The 24347-nt window shown below is 35.4% G+C and overlaps 1 protein-coding gene across 9 annotated transcripts in view; it reads right to left on the minus strand.

The window, feature by feature from the left end:
- Positions 1–7190: 7190 nt before the first annotated feature.
- The window catches only part of CNOT2 (CCR4-NOT transcription complex subunit 2), a 120833-nt gene continuing 103676 nt past the window's right edge, over positions 7191–24347 (minus strand). For 6 of the 9 annotated variants that reach the window (XM_054718847.1, XM_054718851.1, XM_054718845.1 and 3 more), the window contains 8 exons: positions 24181–24301; positions 23928–24084; positions 21445–21506; positions 21306–21355; positions 19138–19238; positions 17620–17764; positions 8241–8349; positions 7191–8002 (listed from right to left, as the gene is read on the minus strand). In XM_054718847.1, coding sequence (XP_054574822.1) covers positions 8263–8349; positions 17620–17764; positions 19138–19238; positions 21306–21355; positions 21445–21506; positions 23928–24084; positions 24181–24301 — 723 coding nt within the window. In that variant the 3' untranslated portion in view covers positions 7191–8002; positions 8241–8262. Of the gene's footprint in view, positions 8003–8240; positions 8350–8712; positions 9050–17619; positions 17765–19137; positions 19239–21305; positions 21356–21444; positions 21507–23927; positions 24085–24180; positions 24302–24347 lie in introns of those variants that run through there. The other 3 variants (XM_054718846.1, XM_054718850.1, XM_054718852.1) reach the window with 3 other exon arrangements.

Consider the following 24347-nt stretch of genomic DNA (forward strand, 5'->3'; position numbering starts at 1 on the left):
ATAAAATTTAATCGTCAGCTTCCTTTTTTAAATAATAGGATTAATGCTTAATCTAATTTTTGTTGTCACTACTGTAGCAGAATGCAGGAGCTTGGACAGCAATGCAATGTTTATTCAGGCTATACATTTGCCTCAAAACTTATAAAAAACTGTCTCTTGCCCTGGCTGGTTTGGCTCAGTGAATAGAGTGCTGGCCTGCAGATTGAAAGGTCCTGGGTTCGATTCTGGTCAAGGGCACATGTCCGGGTCTCAGGCTCGATCCACAATGTGGGGTGTGCAGGAGGCAGCAGATCAATGATTCTCTCTCATCATTGATGTTTCTATCTCTCTCCCCCTCTCTGAAATCAATCAAAATATAAAAACAACAAAAAACCTGTCTCTTCCCACCTTTGAATGAATAAATTAATCTGGTGAATATACACATATACATATACTTCAGTATTTGTTGTGTTATTTCTAAAGATTAATGGGGACATAGGGGAGGGAAGGTGAATCAAGTTGCCTTTTTAACTTTTTTGATTAAATTTCTTTCCAAAGGTATAGCAATAAATTTAAGAAAACCTTCACAGAAGAGCACATTTTAACTAGGCCAATGCTTTAAGAATATATTTTTTAGACCTGATTCATAATACATTCCTCAGATTCAGATCAAGAAAAGGATATCAACTTCTTTAATCATTGAAAGGAGGCCGGGCTGGTGTGGCTCAGATGTTGAGCATCGATCTATGAACCAGGTCACAGTTAAGATTCCAGGTCAAGGCATGTACCCGGGTTGCAGGCTCAATCCCCATTTGGGGGCGTGTAGGAGGCAGCCGATTAGTGATTCTCTCATTATTAATGTTTCTATCTCTCCTTCTCCCTTCCTCTCTAAAATAAAAATATATTTTTTAAAAATTGAAAGGAGCCCTAGAGGTTATCCCATCCAACTTTTTATTCAAAAAGGTAGCTCTCTTAACGGCGATTTCTGCGTCATCCACTTTTCGCATGAATATTTTTTGCTGTTGGAATCCTCATTTCATAAAGCAGTGAGTACTGTGGGAGAGCACCTTAACATAGAACCAAAATCTGTCTTATTCTACTTCCTCCACCTGCTGGTTTGAATCTTACCCTCCTAAATCTTCCCTGTATTTGAGGACAGCTGTCATATCTCCCTTAGTTGTCTACTCTCCCAGATGTACATCTCATAGTTCTAAGATGCATATTCTGTCCATGTATGGCATCTGTGAAATTGGTATGCATTTTGTAATTGGTGGCTTGTCATAGTTTCAGCTACTTCCTCCTTAATGGTACAAAAAATGATTGTCACAATTATTGGCACTTAGGTTTGTTGAAATACAGTAATTATTCTACTTTAACACTTTTTCAATAAACGATAGTAACATTCAAGATTATTCAATTTAACTCCTTACCTTACCTTATACACACAACACTTTCCATTCAGTCTCCCTGGTTATGTTCTATGAGGTTGAATCCAATGCGTTATAAAGGAACTACTTTCAAAATCTTAATGACCTGTTATGTTTTAATATTGCACTGAGGAGAAACCAAGATGGCGGCATAGGTAAACACCTAAACTGCTGCCTCGCACAACAATTTCAAAACTACAACTAAGAGACAAAACGGACATCATCCAGAACGACAGGAAGGCTGGCTGAGTGGAAATTCTACAACTAGAAGGAAAGAGTAAAGCACACTGAGACTCAGAGGAGCTGCAGGAGGCAGAGGTACTGAGATGCGCATGCGGAGAGGACTGGCAACTGAGTGCACAGCTGGTTTTCTCAAGTGGGAGGGAGACAAAAGCTCCCGACTATGCTGAACTCCAGTTCCGGGCGAGACTCCGGGGATCCAGACTCATACGGGGTGAAACTAGACTGTCAGGAAAGAGAAAAGCACAGAGATTCAGAGGAACTGCAGAAGGCAGAGGTACCGAGGCGCACGCACGGAGAGGGCGGGCAACTGAGTACGCTGCTGGCTTTCTCAAGCGGGAGGGAGACAAAAGTTCCCGACTGCACTGAACTCCAGTTCTGGGCGAGAATCTGGGGATCCAGACTCATTCGGGGAGAAACTGGACTGTCTGGAAGTGGGCAGAACTCGAGGGCGGCTTTCTCTCAGAGGTGCTTGCAGCGATTACCACGGGACACTGAGACACAGGGGCCTATTAGGGCAGGGCTGACGGGAAGCCATTGCTGTCTGCTCCGCCCTGAGACTCCGCCCCATCCAAGCTGAGCACAGAGGCTTTTGCAGTTTTGCAAGTCTTGTCTCATAAGGGTGTCTCCAGCACAGAAGTTCTCCCAGCATAGACACAGCTGATCCTCACAGCCAATTGGCCTGGAGGTCAATTCCTCCCAGTGATACCAACAATAATCAAGACTTAACTACAACAAGACTGCACACAGTCCACAAAGGGGTGCACCAAGAGTGTCCACCTCAGGTAACTGGGGGAGGCTGAGCCACTGGGCCCTATAGGGCACCTAGCACACAAAGCCACTCTATCAACTCAGGGAAGCAGCCAAAATGCGGAGAAAAAAGAAACAGATCACAAATGAAAGAAATGGAGGGAAAAAAAACGACTGGATATAGAGTTCAAAACCACAGTTATAAGGTTTTTCAAGAATTTTCTAGAAAAGGCCGATAAATTTAGCGAGACCCTCGAGGATATGAAAAAGGACCAACTAGAAATTAAGCATACACTGACTGAAATAAAAAGTATTATACAGAGATCTAACAGCAGACTAGAGATCGCAAGAATCAAGTCAAAGTTTTGAAATACAAAGAAGCAAAAACCACTCAACCGGAAAAGCAAAAAAAAAAGAATCCAAAAATATGAAGATAGTGTAAGGAGCCTCTGGGACAACTTCAAGCGTACCAACATCAGAATTATGGGGGTGCCAGAAGAGAGAGAGCAAGATACTGAAAACCTATTTGAAGAAATAATGACTGAAAACTTCCCCCAACTGGTGAAAGAAATAGACTTACAAGTCCAGGAAGCGCAGAGAGCCCCAAACAAAAGGAATCCAAAGAGGACCATACCAAGACACATCATAATTAAAATGCCAAGAGCAAAAGACAAAGAGAGAATATTAACCTTTTGCACTCGGATGTCGAGTGTGACTTGACACGGTTAGCATCGGTAGCAGCTCGAGAAAAAAGCGAGTGCAAAGGGTTAAAAGCAGCAAGAAAAAACAGTTAATTACCTACAAGTGAGCACCCATACGACTGTCAGCTGATTTCTCAACAGAAACTATGCAGGCCAGAAGGGAGTGGCAAGAAATATTCAAAGTGATGAATAGCAAGAACCTACAACCAAGATTACTCTACCCAGCAAAGCTATCATTCAGAATTGAAGGGCAGATAAAGAGCTTCACAGATGAGAAAAAGCTAAAGGAGTTCATCACCACCAAACCAGGATTATATGAAATGCTGAAAGGTATTCTTTAAGAAGAGGAAGAAGAAAAAGGTAAAGATAAAAAATTATGAACAACAAATATATATCAACAAGTGAATCTAAAAATCAAGTGAATAAAAAAATCTGATGAACAGAACTGGTGAACATAATAGAATCAGGGGCATAGAAAGGGAGTGGACTGACAATTCTTGGGGGGAAAGGGGTGTGGGGGGTACGGGAAGAGACTGGACAAAAATCGTACACCTATGGATGAGGACAGTGGTAGGGGGTAAGGGTAGAGGATTGGGGGGGGGGGGAACCGGGTGGAGGGGAGCTATGGGAGAAAAAAGAGGAACACTTGTAATAATCTGAACAATGAAGATTAAATTTAAAATAAATGAAAAAAAAATTGCACTGAAACCTTATTGGTTCTGCTCTTCACCCACACAAAGGAATTCATCTTTCTGCGACAGCTCTTGAATGTGAAACCTGCAGACAGGCACCGTGTTTACGAAGTTTATTCTCTAATGCTAACCATTCCTACTTCGTGATGGTGATGGATTTTTGTGTATTTTGAATGTACTTTAAAATGGGGATACTAAAACCTGCCTCTTGATATCATGCTGAAGATAGGGTATAAGCAGCATGCAAAAATGCTTAGTATACTGATTTGCAACTCGAAGTCATGCCATGTATTCTTCTGCCTTCCCCAGTCATGGCAGCTCTTAAAATACAGCAGACTTCCTACCTTCTTTTGAGCACTATACTTTTCCTAAGGCAGCTGAAGATTAGTATTTGGACAACAGACTCACAATTTACATTGGTCTACATATGAACCACTATTTAAAAATTTTATTTAAAAAAAATTGATTTCAGAGAGGAAGGGAGAGGGATAGAAAGAAGCATCCATGGCAGAGAATCCTTGACAGGCTGCCTCCCACACACCCCTACTGGGGACTGAGCCAAAACCCAGGCATGTGCTCTTAACTTGAATCGAACCCAAGACCCTTCAGTCCATAGGCCAACGCTCTATCGACTGAGCCAAACTGGCTAGGGCTACATATGAACCACTCTTAAGCCTTGTTATATTCCACCATCCTTTTTCTTTTAGCAACTCAAGTGCAAAAGTAATTATCCTCATTCAATTTATCTTATTTGAAGCAACCCAACACACAAAATTATAGGGTTTGATTTAGATCTCAATTTTGACTTTGCTTCATTTCCTAGGTTCGTCATTTATTCACGGTATGATCTAATTCACGGGTAATGCTAGTGGCAAGAGAGTGAACCTTGTGACATGGCATTTAAAAAGACATTGAGATGTGGCTTATCTCATTCTCCAGGAACTGTCTTAATAGAATCAGTTAGAAGGTATTTCTATGTCTTTTTTATTAACTAGAGAGATAAACCAGGGTTAAGAGAACATTAAATATCAAGATCCCTTTTCATCTTTTTTAATATATTTTTTTATTGATTTCAGAGAGGACGGGTGAGGGAGAGATAGAAGATTCAATGAGAGATAACCATTGATCTGCTGCCTCCTGCACACCCTCCACTGGGGATCAAGCCTGCAACCTGGGCATGTGCCCTTGACCAGGAATTGAACCGTGACCTCCTGGTTCATAGGTGTACACTCAAATCACTGAGCCATGCTAGTCAGACAAGTTCCCTTTTCTTTTTACACACAAGCATGTTTAGGTTTTTGGCAGTTTTCTTGCAAAACTGGTCTATTAAGCAAATCGAAGTTAAATAAAATCAGTGAGTCTTCCTTTGCAGCCATTCTCAGATTCCACATATTTAACCTAATATTAAACAAAATATTTAATAAAATGGAAGACTGATAGTTTTTTAATGAAGGAGGATTCAGAGGAAGGGATCAATTAGAAAGGGTAGAGTGGGAAAAATGGGAAAAATATAGAAAATTAATTTAAAATGCTTAGAGTCTCTTGAAAATAAAATTACAGCAAAAAATAATAAATTGTTTCAAAGCTCAATGCTTTAATTTGTAAATTTTATTTTCAAACTGAAATATCACTTTATACCATTTAATCAACATGTATTTATCAAGCACCTATTGTGTTCCAAGTCCAGTGGCAAAAAGGAAAAGACCAGATAAATATTTGGCTTTATATATACTATTAGAATTCAAATAAACTTTCAGTCCTTATTAAAATTTATTAAAATGAAGAAAAATTATGTGCTCAGTGAAAAATCCCTGAAAATGGAGCTTTTTCCATATAAATTAAAATATCACAAGAACCATAAAATATATAATATTTTAAACTAAATAACCGGAAGGACTTTTCTTTGTAACTAAATAGCTTGTGGTTCCAGGAAGCCAATTATAGTAAAAGCAAAAAAATATTTAACATAATGTACACATTTATGTCTCTAGTTATATAGGGAAAAATCAATAAAATCTAAACCTATGAAAGAAAATGTGAAATAACTATTTTAGGTCAACTTCTGCACATGTAAAACCACAAATTATAAAACCAAGGAATATAGAAGTATGTTATACTAAAAGATTTTAATATAGTATTTTAAAGATTTCATATAGAATTTTAAAACTTGGATCTTAAGTCAAGAGCATGGTAATTTCTGATATTAACAAGTTATAAAAAGTTGGTTTACATGCAAGTGTTTTGCATTTTGATGATTCAGGGTGAAAGAACTCGGGAAACTGAAAAAGTGTGCACTTTACTTTGTATATGGCAATTAAGACAACAAACCGCTTGATAAGAGGTATTTTGCTCTTCTGAGTCATTCACACAGTACTAATCATGATTATGCTGACACTTTATGTTATGTTTGTATCATAAGAATAAAGACCCCCCTTCCATTTTTTTCCTTCTATCTTTCATGGTTTTGTAGGAAATTACATTTAACAGTAAATTATTATGAAAAAATGTATTTTTTTAAAAAAGAAATTGATTTGTAGGATTTGACACTGGTTTATGTCAAATATGGCGTGTGTTCTGTGAAGATTTTTTTCACAACAATAAAATTATAATTATATAAGTGCCATCTTTCCTAGAGAAGAGATGCTTTGGTTTAAATCTGAAAGATTAAAAAAATCCTGTTATTTTTCTATCAGCTTCATATCTCAAAATACGTTGAAAAAGATAAATCTTGCCATTTTATAATCCTGACAAACACAGAAATGTCATAAATGTTTCATTTTCAAACATGATTTGGTAAATGTCAAACTTTTATTCTTCATAGAAAAACAGGTTAAAAGGGAAAATTTAAAGATCAATACTCACTTGTCCCCCCACCCCCCACTTTACTATCTTTAGTTCTGCTTTCATAGCTTCAGTCTTCAGACATTTTTAAAGACGGTATTTATCTTTAGATGGAAAAGAACCCATCAACTTGTAAGTGTGAAATATCCAGGCCAGCACACGGGAGGTGAAGTCTGTCCTGCCACTGCTTTTGGCTTCCCTTAATTTGAGTATTACTTCTTAAAGATAAATATCAAAAGTCTATCGAGAAATTTCTTACAAGTTTCACACAAAAGAAAAGCTTTTGATTGGGTCCCAAGAGTGATCAGGAAGTTTTATTTCTAATAGTTTTCTCTGTTTTGAACTTGCTTAATACTAAAAATGTCTACATTTTAAATTACCTACAAGTGAAATGGTGATGGCTCCATTAAACTACTTGTCAAACACTGAAAGAAAACTACATTTTAAATTGTTTAGTTACACCTTTCAATTTGATATTTGTATACCCTTAGTTTTTTTATCTTCTATTTTTCATACTGAAGAAATAATTCCACAATTTCAAATCAAAGTCAACACTGCAGTGAGGAGAGCTTTTCTACTTTATTACAAAGAGAAGAAGCCTTTATGTGGTCAGAAAATACAAGATTGATCTTTTATTCTCTTCCTATGAAATGCTGCTGTTCAAACAGCCAGAGTGAATTGTCTCAGTTCACTTCTTTAAGTCCCATCACATTCACTTGGGTATGGATGTCCTTGGCTGCTGAAAATCTGGCCCTTTAGTGCACAGGGCGACAAAGTCCCCTGACCAGCAGTTCCAGAATGTCCCATTTTCATATATTGCATCCATGCACACCTCCTAAAAATGAGGTACAGCAGGGCAAACATTTTCCAAAATAGATGTCATATATATAATATATACACATTCGTACATACATACCTTTATTCATGTGATGTCCAAAAATTTAAAAAAAATGTACACATTTATTACAAAATCGTAACAAAGACTGGACAGTGTTTTGCTCATTCTGGAAAGATGAAGCTCAGTAATAACACAACCCTGGAAACCATCCAGAGATTGTGGCAATCTCTTTCTTCTAAACAGTCAGATATTCTTGCGTTAAGCTTGGCGAAACTGCCTTTCAAAAACAAAAGGGGAAGTAAAATGAAGGAAGCAGACCTTGCTCATCTTTCCAAATGAAATACGAGAAGGATCTTCACATAAAAATGCACAAACATTTGTTATTTTATTACCAATAGTGCTACAATGAACAATGCAAATTTTGCGGTCTAATTTTGTTGAGTCTTTTGTGGGTTTTCTTTTTTACATTTTAGAAACTAAACGGTAAACTTCTGTCAGTGTACTTGCTTGTCTTTATAGACCCAAGTCTGTCTGCTGGCAAAAAAAAAAAAAAAAAAAAAAGAAAATAAATGAAAAAATTCAGACCCTGCTCGAACTAGAGAAAAACAAATTACAAATTTAGTTGTTGGGCAGCACATAATTAGTAAGGCAGGACCTCAAATAGTGACCCTTTGCATAAGCCAATTGCCAAATCCTCAAGGAATTAAAACCAGGGTGCCTGAGCCACATCAGTTCTGCAGTTATGTTGAGTATTGTGCTGAGACAGCCATACCCCAAGAAAAGGGAAGTCTTTTTTAGAAGGCTTGCTGAGCAGGGTTGTAGTTGAAGGTGGATGGCAGGTGAGGCCGTTCTTCTAATTTGTCATATTCCAAATGGAACTCCTACAAAACCAAATTTAAGAATTTAGTTGATTTCCTCTCCCTTTGCCCTCCAAGTTTCGTGAAAACGTATTTTACTATATTAACAAAATACCTACATCTATGAGAATGTTCACAGACACAGATATACCAACTCTTAAGTAAAATATAGCTTGAATGAAAATAATATGCTGCCGTTTCTATCTGACAAATAGAGACTTCCTGCATAAAAGTGAGACTTCTCGTGAACATCTATTTTATGACATAAATTCTATGCTTTTTTTCCCCTCAAAAATAAAAACTTGACGGTACTTACTATATCACTAATAAAAAACACTGAAAATTAGAGAATATAGGGTGTCCCCAAAAATGTATACACACTTTGAATAGATTATAAAGTCAGTATTTATTAACATACAGTTCATTTTCAAAATTTAAAAGAATCTACAGAAAGAAATAATTTTCTTTTTCAACATCAGTTTTCAAAGTGATGACCGTTCTGGTCCAGGCACTGCTGATAACGTGAAGCAATGGAATCGCAAACATCAACAATCATTTCGTTCGGTATTTTGTGCACCCTGGATTCGTCGACTGCTGCTGGTTTTGTACCATAAACTTTATCTTTTATGTATCCCCATAAAAAGAAGTATAATGCCACTTTAGGGTAATTTTTCTTTGTTCAAAACTTAGTATGGCTTCACCCATTATTTCAAATCAGTTAAACCTGAAAAGGAGTGAAAATTAAGTGAGTTGTCAGCAGTTAAAGTGTGTATACATTTTTGGGACATGCTATATTTAAAAGTAAAGCCTCATTCAAGGAAATATAAAACCTAAAAATTTATTTTTCATGAAAAACTTTAAAAATAGTTTACCAATTTGTCTTATAAAAAAAAGCATAGAAAGTTATTCTAACCTTATTTAAATTCCAGGAAAAACAATGAACTTAAAACTCACACATCTCCAGACTTCCCATTTCATAAAACCCTACTACCCAAAACTACACAGTGGCTGATGTAGGCACATTTGAAAGCAAACTGCATAGTCTATTTCAATTAAACTTTCAAAATACTACACTAACTTCATGAGTTTTAAACTTTTAAGAATTTTGAAGCCATTGTTTTTATACTTCCCCAAGATCAAAGAGATGCAGAATATAATTTTCATTCTATCCTATATAATAAAAGCCTAATATGTTATAAGTCTGGTTGACCGTTCAACCAATCAAAGTGTATTATGCTAATGATATGCTAAGGTTGCTTAACCGCTCGCTATGATGTGCATTGACCACCAGGGGGCAGACAGTTGACTGGTCGGCCAGTTGCTATGACATGCACTGACCACCAGGGGGCAGACGCTCCAACCAGTAGGTTAGCTTGCTGCTGGGGTCAGGCCAATCGGGACTGAGCGAGTAAGGCTGGACACGCCCTGGAGCCCTCCAACAGTCCCTCCTCGGTTGGCCAACCTCCCGCGTCTCTCCTGGGCCCCGATCGTGCACTGGTGGGGTCCCTCGGCCTGGCCTGTGCCCTCTCACAATCCAGGACCCTCCAGGGGATGTCAGAGAGCCGGTTTTGGCCCGATCCCGCAGGCCAGGCCAAGGGACCTCACTGGTAGCACGAATTCGTGCACCGGGCCTCTAGTATTAATGTAAAAATCATACCTTCGTAAATCCAAAGAGCAAGAGGTTCTAAAATAACTAATTCTACAACCTAAATTCATTAAGCACAAACTATTCAGTTGATTACATTTAAAAAGTTATTTAATATATTATGATTTAAAGAAAGCCAACAAGTAATGTTAGTACTATGGGTTACCATATTTTACCTTATCTGCTATTTTGTTCTGAATTGATTTCATAATGAGTATTCCCACTATTAAATTAAGAAGGAATTCCACTCTTAAATTAAAATGAAAACGTATGTCACGATTAAATTTTGAGATACAAAACCAAGTATTTAAAATTTAAGGATATTACATTAACAATTACAGAAAGAGCAGGTATAACTTGCTGAAATTCTAATGTGTGTCAAAACTAGGGCTGCAGCTGATTTTATTCTAATCTTTATGATAACTGTAGATAACATCTTCATTTTGCATCTGAGGAAAATGCCCAAGTCATACAAGTATCAGGTTTAGGATTAGAATCCAGATCCATGTAATACCATGACTTTTCCAGTATAAAACATTATTTTTAATATTCTTAGCCCAAGATCCAAAATAGAATCACTTCATTACACCGTCTATCCATAAATAATGTTGAAAAACTCAGTCCACTGACAAATATTTATAAAGAAGACACCCAGTGATGACTTTAACCTAAAAAGGCTCAGTTTATATGGTTTGTAGAGTAACAAAAGCACAGTGCTTATATGCTTATCAGTAAAAACTAGCAATACCAAAATTACCATCACAATCACCACAGCTCTCCTTAACACACTGTATAAGCATAACTCTCTTTTCACCTGGCTAGGCTTTAAAAGAATTTATTGTCTGGCTTGAAGATGCATACCAAGTTAGTAAAGAAAGTATCTTTTTGATCTATCATTCTTTAGAAATTAAAACTAGCATTTTAGGTCTAAATTATGTGTAGTTATAGCTAAAAAGTCTATTTGTAACTGTGACAAATCATACATCTCACAACCTAAGTTATAAAATTTAAAATTCTGTTCAATTATCCTGTCTTTGTCATTGCACATTGGTGAATTCTATTGTTAAAATTTAAACTAGAGTGATTTCATCAATGCACATATATTTTCCTTACATGTTAAAAAAAAGAGATCAGTTTAACTCTAGGGAACATTAATATTTTAATACTAGAGGCGCTGTGCAAAGATGTGTGCACTTGGGGTGGGGGGGAAGAGTCCCCTCAGCCTGGCCTGCGCCCTCTTGCAGTACCGGGAGCCCTTGGGGGATGTCCTACTGCCTGCTTAGGCCTGCTCCCCGCAGGCAGTTGGACATCCTTAGCAATGCTGCAGAGGCGGGAGAGGCTCCTGCCACTGCTGCTGTGCTCGCCAGCCGTGAGCCTGGCTTCTGGCTGAGCAGCGCTCCCCTGTGGGAGTGCACTGACCATCAGGGGGAAGCTCCTGCATTGAGTGCCTGCCCCCATGGTGGTCAGTACATGCCATAGCGACCAGTCGTTCCGCTATTTGTTCGATTTTCATATTACCCTTTTATTATATAGGATAATTAAGAGACTCTCAAAGACCTTTATATCAGATTTAGAAATTAAATGGGTCACACTTCTGTGTTCCATTCTTCAAATCTTATTTTTGTTTTCTCTAAATACTTTCATTATTAAAATAGGCAAAGCTTACTATATACTGGTATCCCCAACTTTGATTGTTGATTACATCTCTTTTACATGTTTATGCTATATACACACACATAACACATATGTACACCTCTGAATAATCTGTAGGGGCAAGAAGGATGTCTTCTCTTTTTTTTAATTTAATAAATATTTATTGTTCAGATTATTACAATTGTTCTTCTTTTTTCCCCTCACCGCTCCCCTCCACCTGGTTCCCACCCCACCCTCTGCCCTTACCCGCTGCCACTGTCCTCATCCATAGGTGTATGATTTTTGTCCAGTCTCTTCCCACACCCCCCCCCTCCCCCCCCCCCCCCGAGAATTGTCAGTCCACTCCCTTTCTATGCCCCTGATTCTATTATATTCACCAGTTTATTCTGTTCATCAGATTTTTTTATTCACTTGATTTTTAGATTCACTTGTTGATGGATATGTATTTGTTGTTCATAATTTTTATCTTTACCCTTTTCTTCTTCTTCCTCTTCTTAACCCTTTGCATTTGCTTGCTTTTTTCTCGATTCCTTTATTCTAATGCTAACCGTGTCAAGTCATACTCGACATCCGAGTGCAAAAGGTTAAAGAATACCTTTTAGCATTTCATATAATACTGGTTTGGTGGTGATGAACTCCTTTAGCTTTTTCTCATCTGTGAAGCTCTTTATCTGCCCTTCAATTCTGAATGATAGCTTTATTGGGTAGAGTAATCTTGGTTGTAGGTTCTTGCTATTCATCACTTTGAATATTTCTTGCCACTCCCTTCTGGCCTGCATAGTTTCTGTTGAGAAATCAGCTGATAGTCGTATGGGTGCTCACTTGTAGGTAATTAACTGTTTTTCTCTTGCTGCTTTTAATATTCTCTCTTTGTCTTTTGCTCTTGGCATTTTAATTATGATGTGTCTTGGTGTGGTCCTCTTTGGATTCCTTTTGTTTGGGGCTCTCTGCGCTTCCTGGACTTGTAAGTCTATTTCTTTCACCAGTTGGGGGAAGTTTTCGGTCATTATTTCTTCAAATAGGTTTTCAGTATCTTGCTCTCTCTCTTCTTTTGGCACCCCCATAATTTGGATGTTGGTATGCTTGAGGTTGTCCCAGAGGCTCTTTACGCTATCTTCAAATTTTTGGATTCTTTTTGCTTTTTGCTTTTCCGGTTGAGTGGTTTTTGCTTCTTTGTATTTCAAATCTTTGACTTGATTCTTACGGTCCTTTAGTCTGCTGTTAGGTCTCTGTATAATATTTTTTATTTCAGTCAGTATATGTTTAATTTCTAGTTGGTCCTTTTTCATATCCTCGAGGGTCTCGCTAAATTTATCGGCCTTTTTTAGAAAATTCTTGAAAAACTTATAGCTTTGGTTTTGAACTCTATATCCAGTCGTTTTTTTTCCCCTCCATTTCTTTCATTTGTGATCTGTTTCTTTGTCTCGGCATTTTGGCTGCTTCCTTGAGTTGATAGAGTAGCTTTGTGTGCTAGGTGTGCTGTAGGGCCCAGTGGCTCAGCCTCCCCCAGTTACCTGAGGTGGACACTCTTGGTGCACCCCTTTGTGGACTGTGTGCAGTCTTGTTGTAGTTAAGCCTTGATTGTTGTTGGTATCACTGGGAGGAATTGACCTCCAGGCCAATTGGCTGTGAGGATCAGCTGTGTCTATGCTGGGAGAACTTCTGTGCTGGAGACACCCTTATGAGACAAGACTTGCAAAACTGCAAAAGCCTCTGTGCTCAGCTTGGATGGGGCGGAATCTCAGGGAAGAGCAGACAGCAATGGCTTCCCGTCAGCCCTGCCCTATGAGGCCCCTGGGTCTCAGTGTCCCGTGGTAATCTCTGCAAGCACCTCTGAGAGAAAGCCTCCCTCGAGTTTCGCCCGCTGCCAGACAGTCCAGTTTCTCCCCGAATGAGTCTGGGTTCCCAGATTCTCGCCCAGAACTGGAGTTCAGCGCAGTCGGGAGCTTCCGTCTCCCTCCCGCTTAAGAAAGCCAGCCGCGCACTCAGCTGCAGTCCTCTCCTCGCGCGTGCGTCTCCGTACTTCAGCCTTTTGTAGCTCCTCTGAGTCTCGGTGTGCTTTTCTCTTTCTTTCTAGTTGTAGAATTTCTACTCAGCCAGCATTCCTGTGGTTTTGGATGGTGTCCGTTTTGTCTTTTAGTTGTAGTTTGGAAATTGTTGTGCGAGGCAGCAATTTAGGTGTTTACCTATGGCGCCATATTCGTTTCTAGGATGTCTTCTTTTGTATATGACTACCTACTGTTTAGAATAGTGCCAGGCCCCTAGCAGAAGTGTAACTAATGGCTGATAAATTAATAAACACAGTTTTCGTCATTTCTTTTAGAAACAGAACACTTAACTTTTGAAGTATTCAAAGCATAGGTATTAGAAGATCTATGTATATATTTGCTCTAATGGAAAAAAATTTTTAGATTACAGTTTAATGATTTTAAAGGCTAGAAAGAGTTCTAGATACTTTTTAAAAACAACTTTTAAATGTCTTAGTTTTTCTATTAATAAAATTAGGTTACATATTCTCAAAAGGTTACTATAAAGCAGAATCAGAATACCGTATTTTCTGGCGTATAAGACGACTTTTCAACCCAGGAAAATCTCAAAAGTCAGGGGTCTTATACGCCAGAAAATACGGTATTTGGGTTTTAAGCAATCTGATATACACTGTCAGAGATTTTTCTAATTTACTGTATTTTCCGGCGTATAAGACCCCCGACTTTGAGAAGATTTTCCTGGGTTAAAAAGTCATCTTATACGCTGGAAAGTATGGTATATGCACTGGATTCAGATGTCAAGTAAAATTATTATTACTGATCAAATTTCACAGAAAAACATACACTGCAGGAATGTTTTCTAAAATCCTCAGAAATGTCAGCTTTCTCTTAACTATGATAAATCCTCATTACATTTTAGGAGGGAAGTAAACTATCTTAAGTATAGTTATATTAGAAATAATTTTTATTTTGAAAAAAGCACATTCCTAATTACAGTATAAAAAGTACTAAAATGTACCAGTGAAGTTAATGAAAAGAAAAAAAAAAACACACCCTTATTTATATCAGGCTATGATATGGTAAAAATCCTAAGCATTAAAAATCCTATTCAATGTTGGACTCACATGGTAAAGTTAGGCCGAAAAAATTCTTAAGCTTTTTAGTCTGAGAAAGCTACCGATAACAGGGCAGACTTGCAGCATCTAAAATTTCTCTGTGGATGAAATTATTTTTCAAATTTTACTCATTAAGATTATATACACTATCCAAATTATCACAATTTTAAATTAGTGGGATACTGAGTAATTCCACATAGGACAGACCACATAGTCTGCTGACAAGTCAAGATTATCTAAAAGGGGAGAATAAGCAAAGGCAGTATCAAAATTTTTATGTACATAAATTATTGACATATAAGACATTTTTAAAATAAATAATGGGCCACATTCTAAAACTCAGAGTCAGAATTTTTAGGGATAAGAAGTACTTCTGATTTAAATAATCTAACCCCTTAACATTACAATTCTTGATTTCCCTAAAAATATTAAGTGGTTTGCAAAAGAGAAAGGAAGAACCTCATATACAAGATATTCTGGATGGAGACCTGATTATGGTTGAATCAGGCCAATACTTTTCATGATACCATGGTAACATCAAGCTATTAGTTATAATACTAATTCTTGGTATAGGCTTCTTACAATGAGTTGAAGCTATTTAATGCATGTTCTTTAACTGTAAATAGTAAGCCACACCCACTTTACAGATGAGGACTTTGAAATTAACTTGGGACCTGGCATTTTAATGGAGTTTGTGTAGTATAATGGAATCTATTAATGAATATAACTATGAATTAAATTTATTTCTTAATTACTAATCCAGTTTCTAGAAAAATACTGAAAACAGCCTGAAAAAACAGAAGCCAGTGCAAAAGTTTATTCTGTGAATACAATACAACTTGAAGTTTATGAACCTGTATTTTAATACAACCAAAAGAAATTTGATAAAAACCAAAATTCTACTTGTTTTCATTACTATGAAAATAATTTTGTTGAAGAGTATCAGGTCAAGTGGCTAGCAAATTACTTCAAGAGAGATTTCTTAGGGAATAGTTTAGTGATATTTCCCAAATTTTATTTTCCTACTTCACTGCTAAAAATTTTTAAGGAAAAGGTTAAGAAAAACTTCAACAATATGAGATAAAATTGGGTAAAATTATTTTGTGTGCGCGCGTGTGCACACACACTCACAAACAAAATATTCTTTAAAATGACATTTATCTGACTACGGATTTCCTGTTGTGAGATAATAAGGGGTCCTATTAATGTTTAATAGGGCCCTATTAAATTGTTTCTGAATATTTAACTTTATGGAGAGCACTTAGTTCTATAGAAAACAAGTATTTTTCACATAACTTGATTTTCTTCACATATACTGAACTGAAATTTATCTAAAATTATATATCTATCTACTTCACACATTCATCTCTTTTTTGCATATACTAAATTTGGAATAATTTACAATGATTTGGAGCAAAAACCTCAAATTGAATGGAAAAAACTTCAGTTATTTCCTAATAGAATTTTTCATCCTCCGAAGAGACTTTTTCTCTCCTATAGAATCAACTAACTGAAAGTTTCTTAAAGTATGGCTCCAGACAAGGACCAGCATCATCACTGGCATCACTTGGGAACTTGTTAGAAATAAAAATTCTCAGGTTCCATCTATAAACATACTAAATCAAAAGCAATGGCAGTATGGCCAAGCAATCTGTGTAAAGGTCCCAGGTAATTTTGATGTAAGCTAAAATTTGAGGACCATTGACCTAACCTAACAACAATCAATTATTGTTTTTCCATCTTTGGGAAAAAAGTAATAAGCTGTAATAACAATGATAGAAACAGCAGCAACAAACTATCACAACTACTCTCATATATAAATAATTCTCATTACATTTTAGGAGGGAAGTAAACTTTGCCAAGCACTACATTTAGTGTAAATGTGTTTGTGTGTAATCTCATTTAAAGTTCATGACAATCTAGATTCAAGTATTTCGATTTAAAAGGAAACTTGCACAAGGTGAAAGCATAAAATAGCAGAAACAGGAATTAAATTTAAATCCATGACATCAAAGACTATGGCTTTCTATTACACTATCACTTCTTAAAGAACAGGTAATATACACAATGTCTTATGTATTATTTGTAATGAATGTAATTATTTTTAACATAATTGAAAAGTTAGAACACAGATCTACCTTTTGAAATCAAGATAAGTAGAATTGTTAAAATAACTCAAATACAGTCTATAGTGGTACATAGAGTTGGTCTGGGAAGTAATGACATTTATCATTGAGAAAACACCTAAAAATAATAATTAAAAAAATTAATCCCTTGTATTTTTCAAGTTTTATATAAAATATTATAATGTAAAATGTTTTTCATGATAAATATCTGGTAAGCACTTTACATTGTTTTCTTAAAATGTTTTAACTTTTTATCAGTTTAGTAAAGCTGACTCAAAAGGAAAAAAAAAAGCCCAAACTAACAACTAAAAAATTATCCAATGAACAGTTTTCTGTTTCAAAACTCTAAATAGCTTTTCTTCAATGAGTGGAATTGTTTTAAAAACCCTGTATCTGTTTATATACTGGTTTTAGGGAAATCTCAGACCTGCTTAATAAAAAGTAACAATTATATAATACATGACTGGCACTGCACAAGAGTATCTTTATTTTACAACTGAGTAGAAACAAAAATATTTAAAATGTCACCAAGGCTTTTGAAAAATTACAAAATTTCTTACCAAGTTCAATCATTTTTCTAACTGTGAGTGAAATGAACGGTTTCTGCATACTCTCCTAGAGTTAAATCAAGCTGAGGAGGTAGAGACTAAAGATCAAATATCTGGCACGTTACTAAAATGAATGCATTGGTACATATAAACAGAGAAGAGAGATCACTTCTTTTTTAAATCTAGATTTATACATTTACACATGAACAAAATATATACCTTAGCTACTTTCCTCCAGTTAAGACAGTCAAAGAAGTAATATGTTCCCCTCTCATATGTATTGGTTTTCATTGTTGGCTCCATGCCTGGTGCCCTGGTAATCCATACTCGTTCTTCTTTGTGGTATCTCCAATCACGGTTAAAACTTCAATTTTTAAGAGAAAAAGACAATTAATTCTTTTCCTGTGGCTCACATTTTAAAAACTTTTCTCAGAAAATTATTACACATAAAATATATAAATAAGAATGTTTCTTTGTCCTGACTTTTATTGTTATTACATACAACCCTAGTGAAATAAACGCAGGAAAATAATTTCTTAATTTTTCCAAAACCCACATCTTTACTTTTAATGCAAACAGAACAAGATCTTAAAAACTTTATGAGTGATATGGTAAAATGTTAGGCAGACCAAATAAAGATTGATTGTGTTCCAGAAACTTCACTTTTTTGTTCTTCTTAATATTTAATAGAAATTGAAATATCTATTAAAACAAACAAAAATGCTAACTACTTGAATTATTTTGTATGGAACTAAATATAATGTCTATTTGAATTAACTATTTAAATTCACATAAAGTCTCCACGTAAACAAATACCTTCCTACCCATAACATGAGGTAATTTTTAGATATACGATATGAGACAAAATAGCCAGTGATGGATGGATGAATTTATTTACTTATAACTTGAACAGTTACCAATTACTATCTTACAAAAAATGTGAAAAGAACATGAGAAAAAAACCAATTTTCAGCTGAGAAATAAAAAACAATTTATTATCAACACAGTATATTTTACATTTAAGTATCTAATCAAAGCCATTTATAGAAATATTATAAGGAATGTTATAAAATATTTAAATCTGTAAAAATGTCTCCTAATCATAACATTAGAAATTTTTAAGTAACTCACTATATAGTAAACATGATTAGAATGACTAATATGTTACCAACTGTACAGGAGAAACAACACAAACTTTTTATTTGTAGGACATCAGGTAAAAACAGAAATGCTCAGAGAAAAACATATCTGTGGACCAACTTCTTAACAATTTAAGTTGGATTTTATCTTATCAATATTTCAAAACATACAAGATATATGTACGGTGACTTGCCCACATAATATTTAATAGATATTTATTAAATGATGAAATTCACTGTCATTAACATATGTGGTTCCACAAGGAATCAGATGAACCACAGGTATAAAACACATCTTATAAAAATTAATTCACCAAATCCATGATCCAAGTTGATTCTGCCTTCAGGCTTCTTACAAACTTAGGGTTAAGTTTAAAATTCTTTTTATGTACACAGTGATTATGAAGCCATAGTAATCTAAGGTTTCAATCTAAATTAACTTTATTTTACTAAATTTAAAAATAAATTTTTGATGGAGAAATATTTGTACTTTAAAAAAGACAAAAACTATAGCCATCATCATTTTTTTAAAGCAGCTTTCAGAATAAACAAGATCCACTATAATACAAAAATTGTTTAAAAAATATTTTGAACATACAGCTCTACTGCAGCTAGAAGTTGTAATACGTCTCCTCCATTCATGTAATAGAGATAGAAGAGAAGGTCTTCTCCATATCGGCCAAGTTTTATTGCGGCCAGCTGGAAAAGAGAAATAAATTATTCTCAAATGTAAAACAAGTCAGAAATCCTATCCTATAACTGCTACCACTAAAGTAAAAACAGAAACAGAAACTCTTCTCTTTATAGCAGGCAACTGCTATTACATGATTATACAAGTAGCTATAATTCTAAAGGAGAGCTTCATCATTTAGGGTAGTTTATTATTTAAGTGACTAAAGTTATTTAACCATTACTTCTGGTACATCTATTTTATGTACTACTAGAAAAAGAGCTAAATAAAAACTTCCAAATGAGTTCAAATGCTGAATGTCTTACTTAAGGGATTTATTAGTTAACCAATGTGGGAGTAATAGTGAAACATTGTGCTCAAAGATTCAGAACTTACATATTTAAGACCTAATTCCATTACTTACTAACATACCATGTCCAAGTAATTTAATGTCTCTAAACTTCAATTATAAAATGTAGACAATGACATCTTATAAGGGTTACTAAGAATGAAAATGAAATTAACTAAGTGACTGTATGTGAACAAGCCTTGTAGAATGTCTGATAGACTCACAGGAAATGTTACTGAATCTACATTTGACAATGACTCAACCACAAATCAGTTGGTTATGTATATTTAGCAAATCATGGATGTTTAGTACAAAAATCATGAAGAGATTGCTTTTTTTTTGTTTAAATGAATGTATAAAATGACTGCTTTACATGTCCCTCAGAAAGCAGAAACAAATTAATTGCCTACCAAACTATAAAATGTGAGTTCAATAGTCTCAAATTCTCAACATATATATATATATAAATGGTGAGATATTAATATAAATCTTAAATGCTCACCAAAACAAAAATACTTTTATCTTTTTACTTAATCCTTTATCTAAATATTTACTTAACTGTTACACATTCTCTGAATGTAATTTTTCTCTCCATTCATATTATCCCCATTCAGGTAGCAGTACCAAATGAGTCAAATCATCCTGTTAGTTGGCATTGAGAAATGGTCTGGAACCTTTAGGTACTGGGAGCAAAAGAGCACTATAATGGAGGTGGCAGCAAATCACACAATCCCAAAATAGAAAAAGATACCTATCTCCATCTCATACTTATCTTCCACCTAACTCAAGAATTAAGACATGGTGAGAAATATATTTCTTTACTTGCCTGTCCACAACATCAACATTGATTTGGCTACACAACTACATGGTACAGATGCAGAACACTGTCATTTACATTAGCCACTATACACATATGAATAACACAAATATGTAATTTTAATGTATTATATCCTTTCACAAGGCCAAAATCCAGACACCATTTCTAACAAAAATAAACTCTTAGTTCTTTTCCCTAAAGTAAGTGTTTCCCACTTTCTTTCTTTCTTTGACTGGGGGGAGCGGGGAGGGGGGGGGAGATTAAAGCTACAATCTGTTATCAATTACTTTATAACTAGAATTTTAGGTAATTCAAAAGTAGAAAAAAAAATACAGAAAAAAGCCAAAAGTCATAAACAGTTTTAAAATAGTTAATATATAGTTCTATTAAAAACCTTGTATCTGTACTATAAGAAAATCTTTCTAACAGATAAGAATATAAAATCTAAAAAAACGATTTTATATATATAGATTGGCAAAAGTAGGTTTACAGTTGCATTGTAATATTCTTATGAGTTAATAAAGCTACTGTAATAATCATAACCTGCATGTCTTCTTCTGTATGAACATCAGAAGGAATCTATTTAATATTTCAAGTTAGTTTATTCCCATCAACTACAGTTATGGTTGTACCCTGTTACTGATAACTATAAAGCAATATTTTATCAGTCCTAAAATTGTTTTGTTGAAAAATATTATAAAAATGTAAATATTTTACATTTTTAAATATTTAAAAAACCCAGAACCTCATCAAAACATTAAAATTATAAACCAAAGTAGAAATAAAATTACTACATATAGCTGAATGAACATGTGAAATCATACCTGAGACCATTGCTAATTATTTTAAAATATTATGCTATCTGAACTGAAAAACAGTGCCTGAGTACCTAATAAATTCATGCTGAGTAGAATAATAAACTACACTCACCTTATCCCTAATGTGAATGTTCGTTAAGTACTCAGATGGAACATGGAAGTCTAGATAATAAAATAAAAAAAGCCTTATTAACTGATTCTCAGTTATAAATATATTTTTTAAAGGTCTTAACACAAATACAATCTCCTACCTATGTCTTGAGGTCGACAAGGTGAAGATGCCCAGGGTGATGCAAATTTGGGGTAGAGATTTCTGAATAAAGGAGGGGGAAAAAAAAACACTCTGAAGTCCAGGGTAGAAAAAAAGAGTTCTAATTTTAGTTCAGGAAATCAGGAAAAACAATTAACTTCAAAAACATTAACTTTTTATTTCTAATTTCCTTTCTTGGGTTTACTATGACTTATATACAGCAGGAAACTGAAACAAGGTTTTATATATACAGGGGTTGGCAAAAGTAGGTTTACAGTTGCATTGTGACATTCTTTTGAGTCAATAAAGCTATTGTAATAATCATAACCTGCATGCCTTTTTCCATATGAACAACCGGACATATAGATATTTATGTCTATGCTTAGAATTCATTAATGCCATGCCCCAAGTAAAATTACTTTCCCATTTTTATGGTCCAAAAAAACCCCAGTAATTATTAAAAGCAAAAGTTCAAATTCATCAAATATTTATTGAATGTGTATTTTATGCCTGGAACCATTACAGGTGCTTGAAATACATCAACAAACAAAGCAAAGATCACTGACAAAATGAAACTTACTTTTTGGTTCAGGATGGTGGATTGGAGGGAGGCAGACAAAAACAATTTACATAATAAATAATATTCCCCATTAGTGGAGGGGCAGAGAGAGTAGATTAGTTATATAATTAAATATAGGTATCAGGTTAGGTATCATTTAAAAGGTCAGATATGAACGAAGACTTGAAGAATGTAAGGAATTAACCATTATTTATCTGCCAAAGAGTATCCTAGTCTGAGCTAACTGCTAGAACCACTAAGGCAGAGCTATAACTGACATGTCTGAGGTACAGCAAGAAGGCCAGTGAAGCTGGGACAGAGTGAACAAAGGGAGAAGCTGTTGGGAGAGACAGAAATCAGGCCTACAGATATTAGAAGGCCTGTAAATATTTTGGGTGTTTAATCATAACGAAAGTATAAATCCTTACTGGGTATATAGCAGAGGATAAACTTATTCAAAAAGAATTGTCCTGGCTGCTGTGTAAAGAAGAGATTGTGTGGGGCAAAGGAAGAAGAAAAAATAACCAGTGATTAGCTAATGGAATAATCCAGGCAAGAAGGGATGGTGATTCAAAACAGGATGGTAGCAGTTAAACTAGTGAGAAGCAATGCAGCAGTGCTTCTACTATGTATGTCAAATGTTGCTGACAGGTCAAAAAACGGTAAGTTTCTGGAAGTGACCAATGAATTTATTAACATACTGGTCATTTGATGACCTTGACAAGAGTAGTTTTAGTGTAGCAGGAACAAAATATTAACAAAGAATAGAAGAAGACAAATGGGATTTACAGAGATGGCTCTTTTGAAGAATTTTACTTCAATGGAGAATATAAGAATGGGGGGCATTAGATCAAGAAGTACTTTTAATATGAAAGTAACAACATATTTGTATGATGACAGAAATAACCCAACAAAGAAAAGAATGGGTCAACTACAACAACAGTGTGCAAGATAAGGGGAGTGCAGATGGTAGTAAATAGTTAGATTTGTTTGGAGGACTATGCTGACATTCTCTTCTGATTGCTTCCATCTTTCTTAAAAAAATAGAAATAAAAAACCAAGGCCATCACCTGAGAGTAAGGACAGGGGTTTGAACAGGCAAATCTAAAATAGTTGCATAGGACAGCAAAAGAATAAGTGGACTAGGCATGCCGTTATGACTATGGTTGGCAGAATTAAGGTCCTACTTTTCCCGTCCTGGCTATACACCTACACTACATTGAAACCAGGCAGTGAAGTTGTAAGTTTCTCTCCCGCCAGGCTCAGTAGCACAGGTCAAAAATAGAATAGGTGGAGATATAACCAGGGTTATAGTTTTTTGCCATGAAAGTATGACAAAGCAGGAGAGGGGCAAAGCAGTTAAGAGTATATGTAGATGAGCAGTTAAGAGTATATGTAGATGAGCAGTATGACTGACCAGAGAATTTAACTGGGTAAGAAGGAAGTGAGTTCACTGCAGGGAAAGAGAGACAGGGATGTTTTGGAACAACAAAAAGGTAAAAGAATGGATTGAAGGTCCCAATAGAGTCAAATGATTACAGGAGCCAACACTACAGGGAAAGAGAGAGAAGATAAGAAGTGGCATGGGAGCACAAACTTAAAATTACAGAGAAACTAAAGTTACTAGTAATGGCAAACTCAAAAGGATGACAAAAGAGGTGAGCGGGTGAGGTATAGTAGAGGGATAAGATTTCTGGAGGAGAGAAATTCAAGGAGCCGAGATGTCAGGATTTGGAAAGATCATATATGTGTTTAAACTGCCAAATTATAAGAGGAGTAATATTGTAAAATGACAGAGATACAGGAGCTAATATGAGAGGGAATGACCCATGATAACAGCAACAATTAGTGGCAGCAGGTGATACAATTTGATGATATGCAGGCAGGTCTTATGTACAAATGTGGAAGGAAAGAAAAAAACTTACTCAGGAGAGTTCAGATTGAGGCCTAATGTTGTCAAGTCACTTCCTAATGCAAGATGTACCATTCCCGGATCTGTCTCTGCTGCCCTGATAAATGTTAACAGGCCAATCATTCCAAACTGGTCCGTCACCATCCCTTGAGGAATGTTAGTAACCCGACCTGAATAAGAAGAACATAGTCATTTTTATCTTTGCTGAAAAAGTAAAAAAATAAAATAATTCTGTAATACCACTGACGTATTTTATGGAGTCCCACCATCAGGTAACACCTGGATCCCTTTTTTCTGCTGGTTATTATTTTGTGTTGTTGAACTTTTATCTCCAGGGAATTTGGGTCCATCTGTACTTGAAGTTGTCTTGCCAGATGTATTCAAATTCTAACATGGAAAAAAAATTAAATGTAACATTAATTTTTGTTAAGTA

The sequence above is a fragment of the Eptesicus fuscus genome, chromosome 7, assembly GCF_027574615.1.
Source record: "Eptesicus fuscus isolate TK198812 chromosome 7, DD_ASM_mEF_20220401, whole genome shotgun sequence".
NCBI lineage: Eukaryota > Metazoa > Chordata > Mammalia > Chiroptera > Vespertilionidae > Eptesicus > Eptesicus fuscus.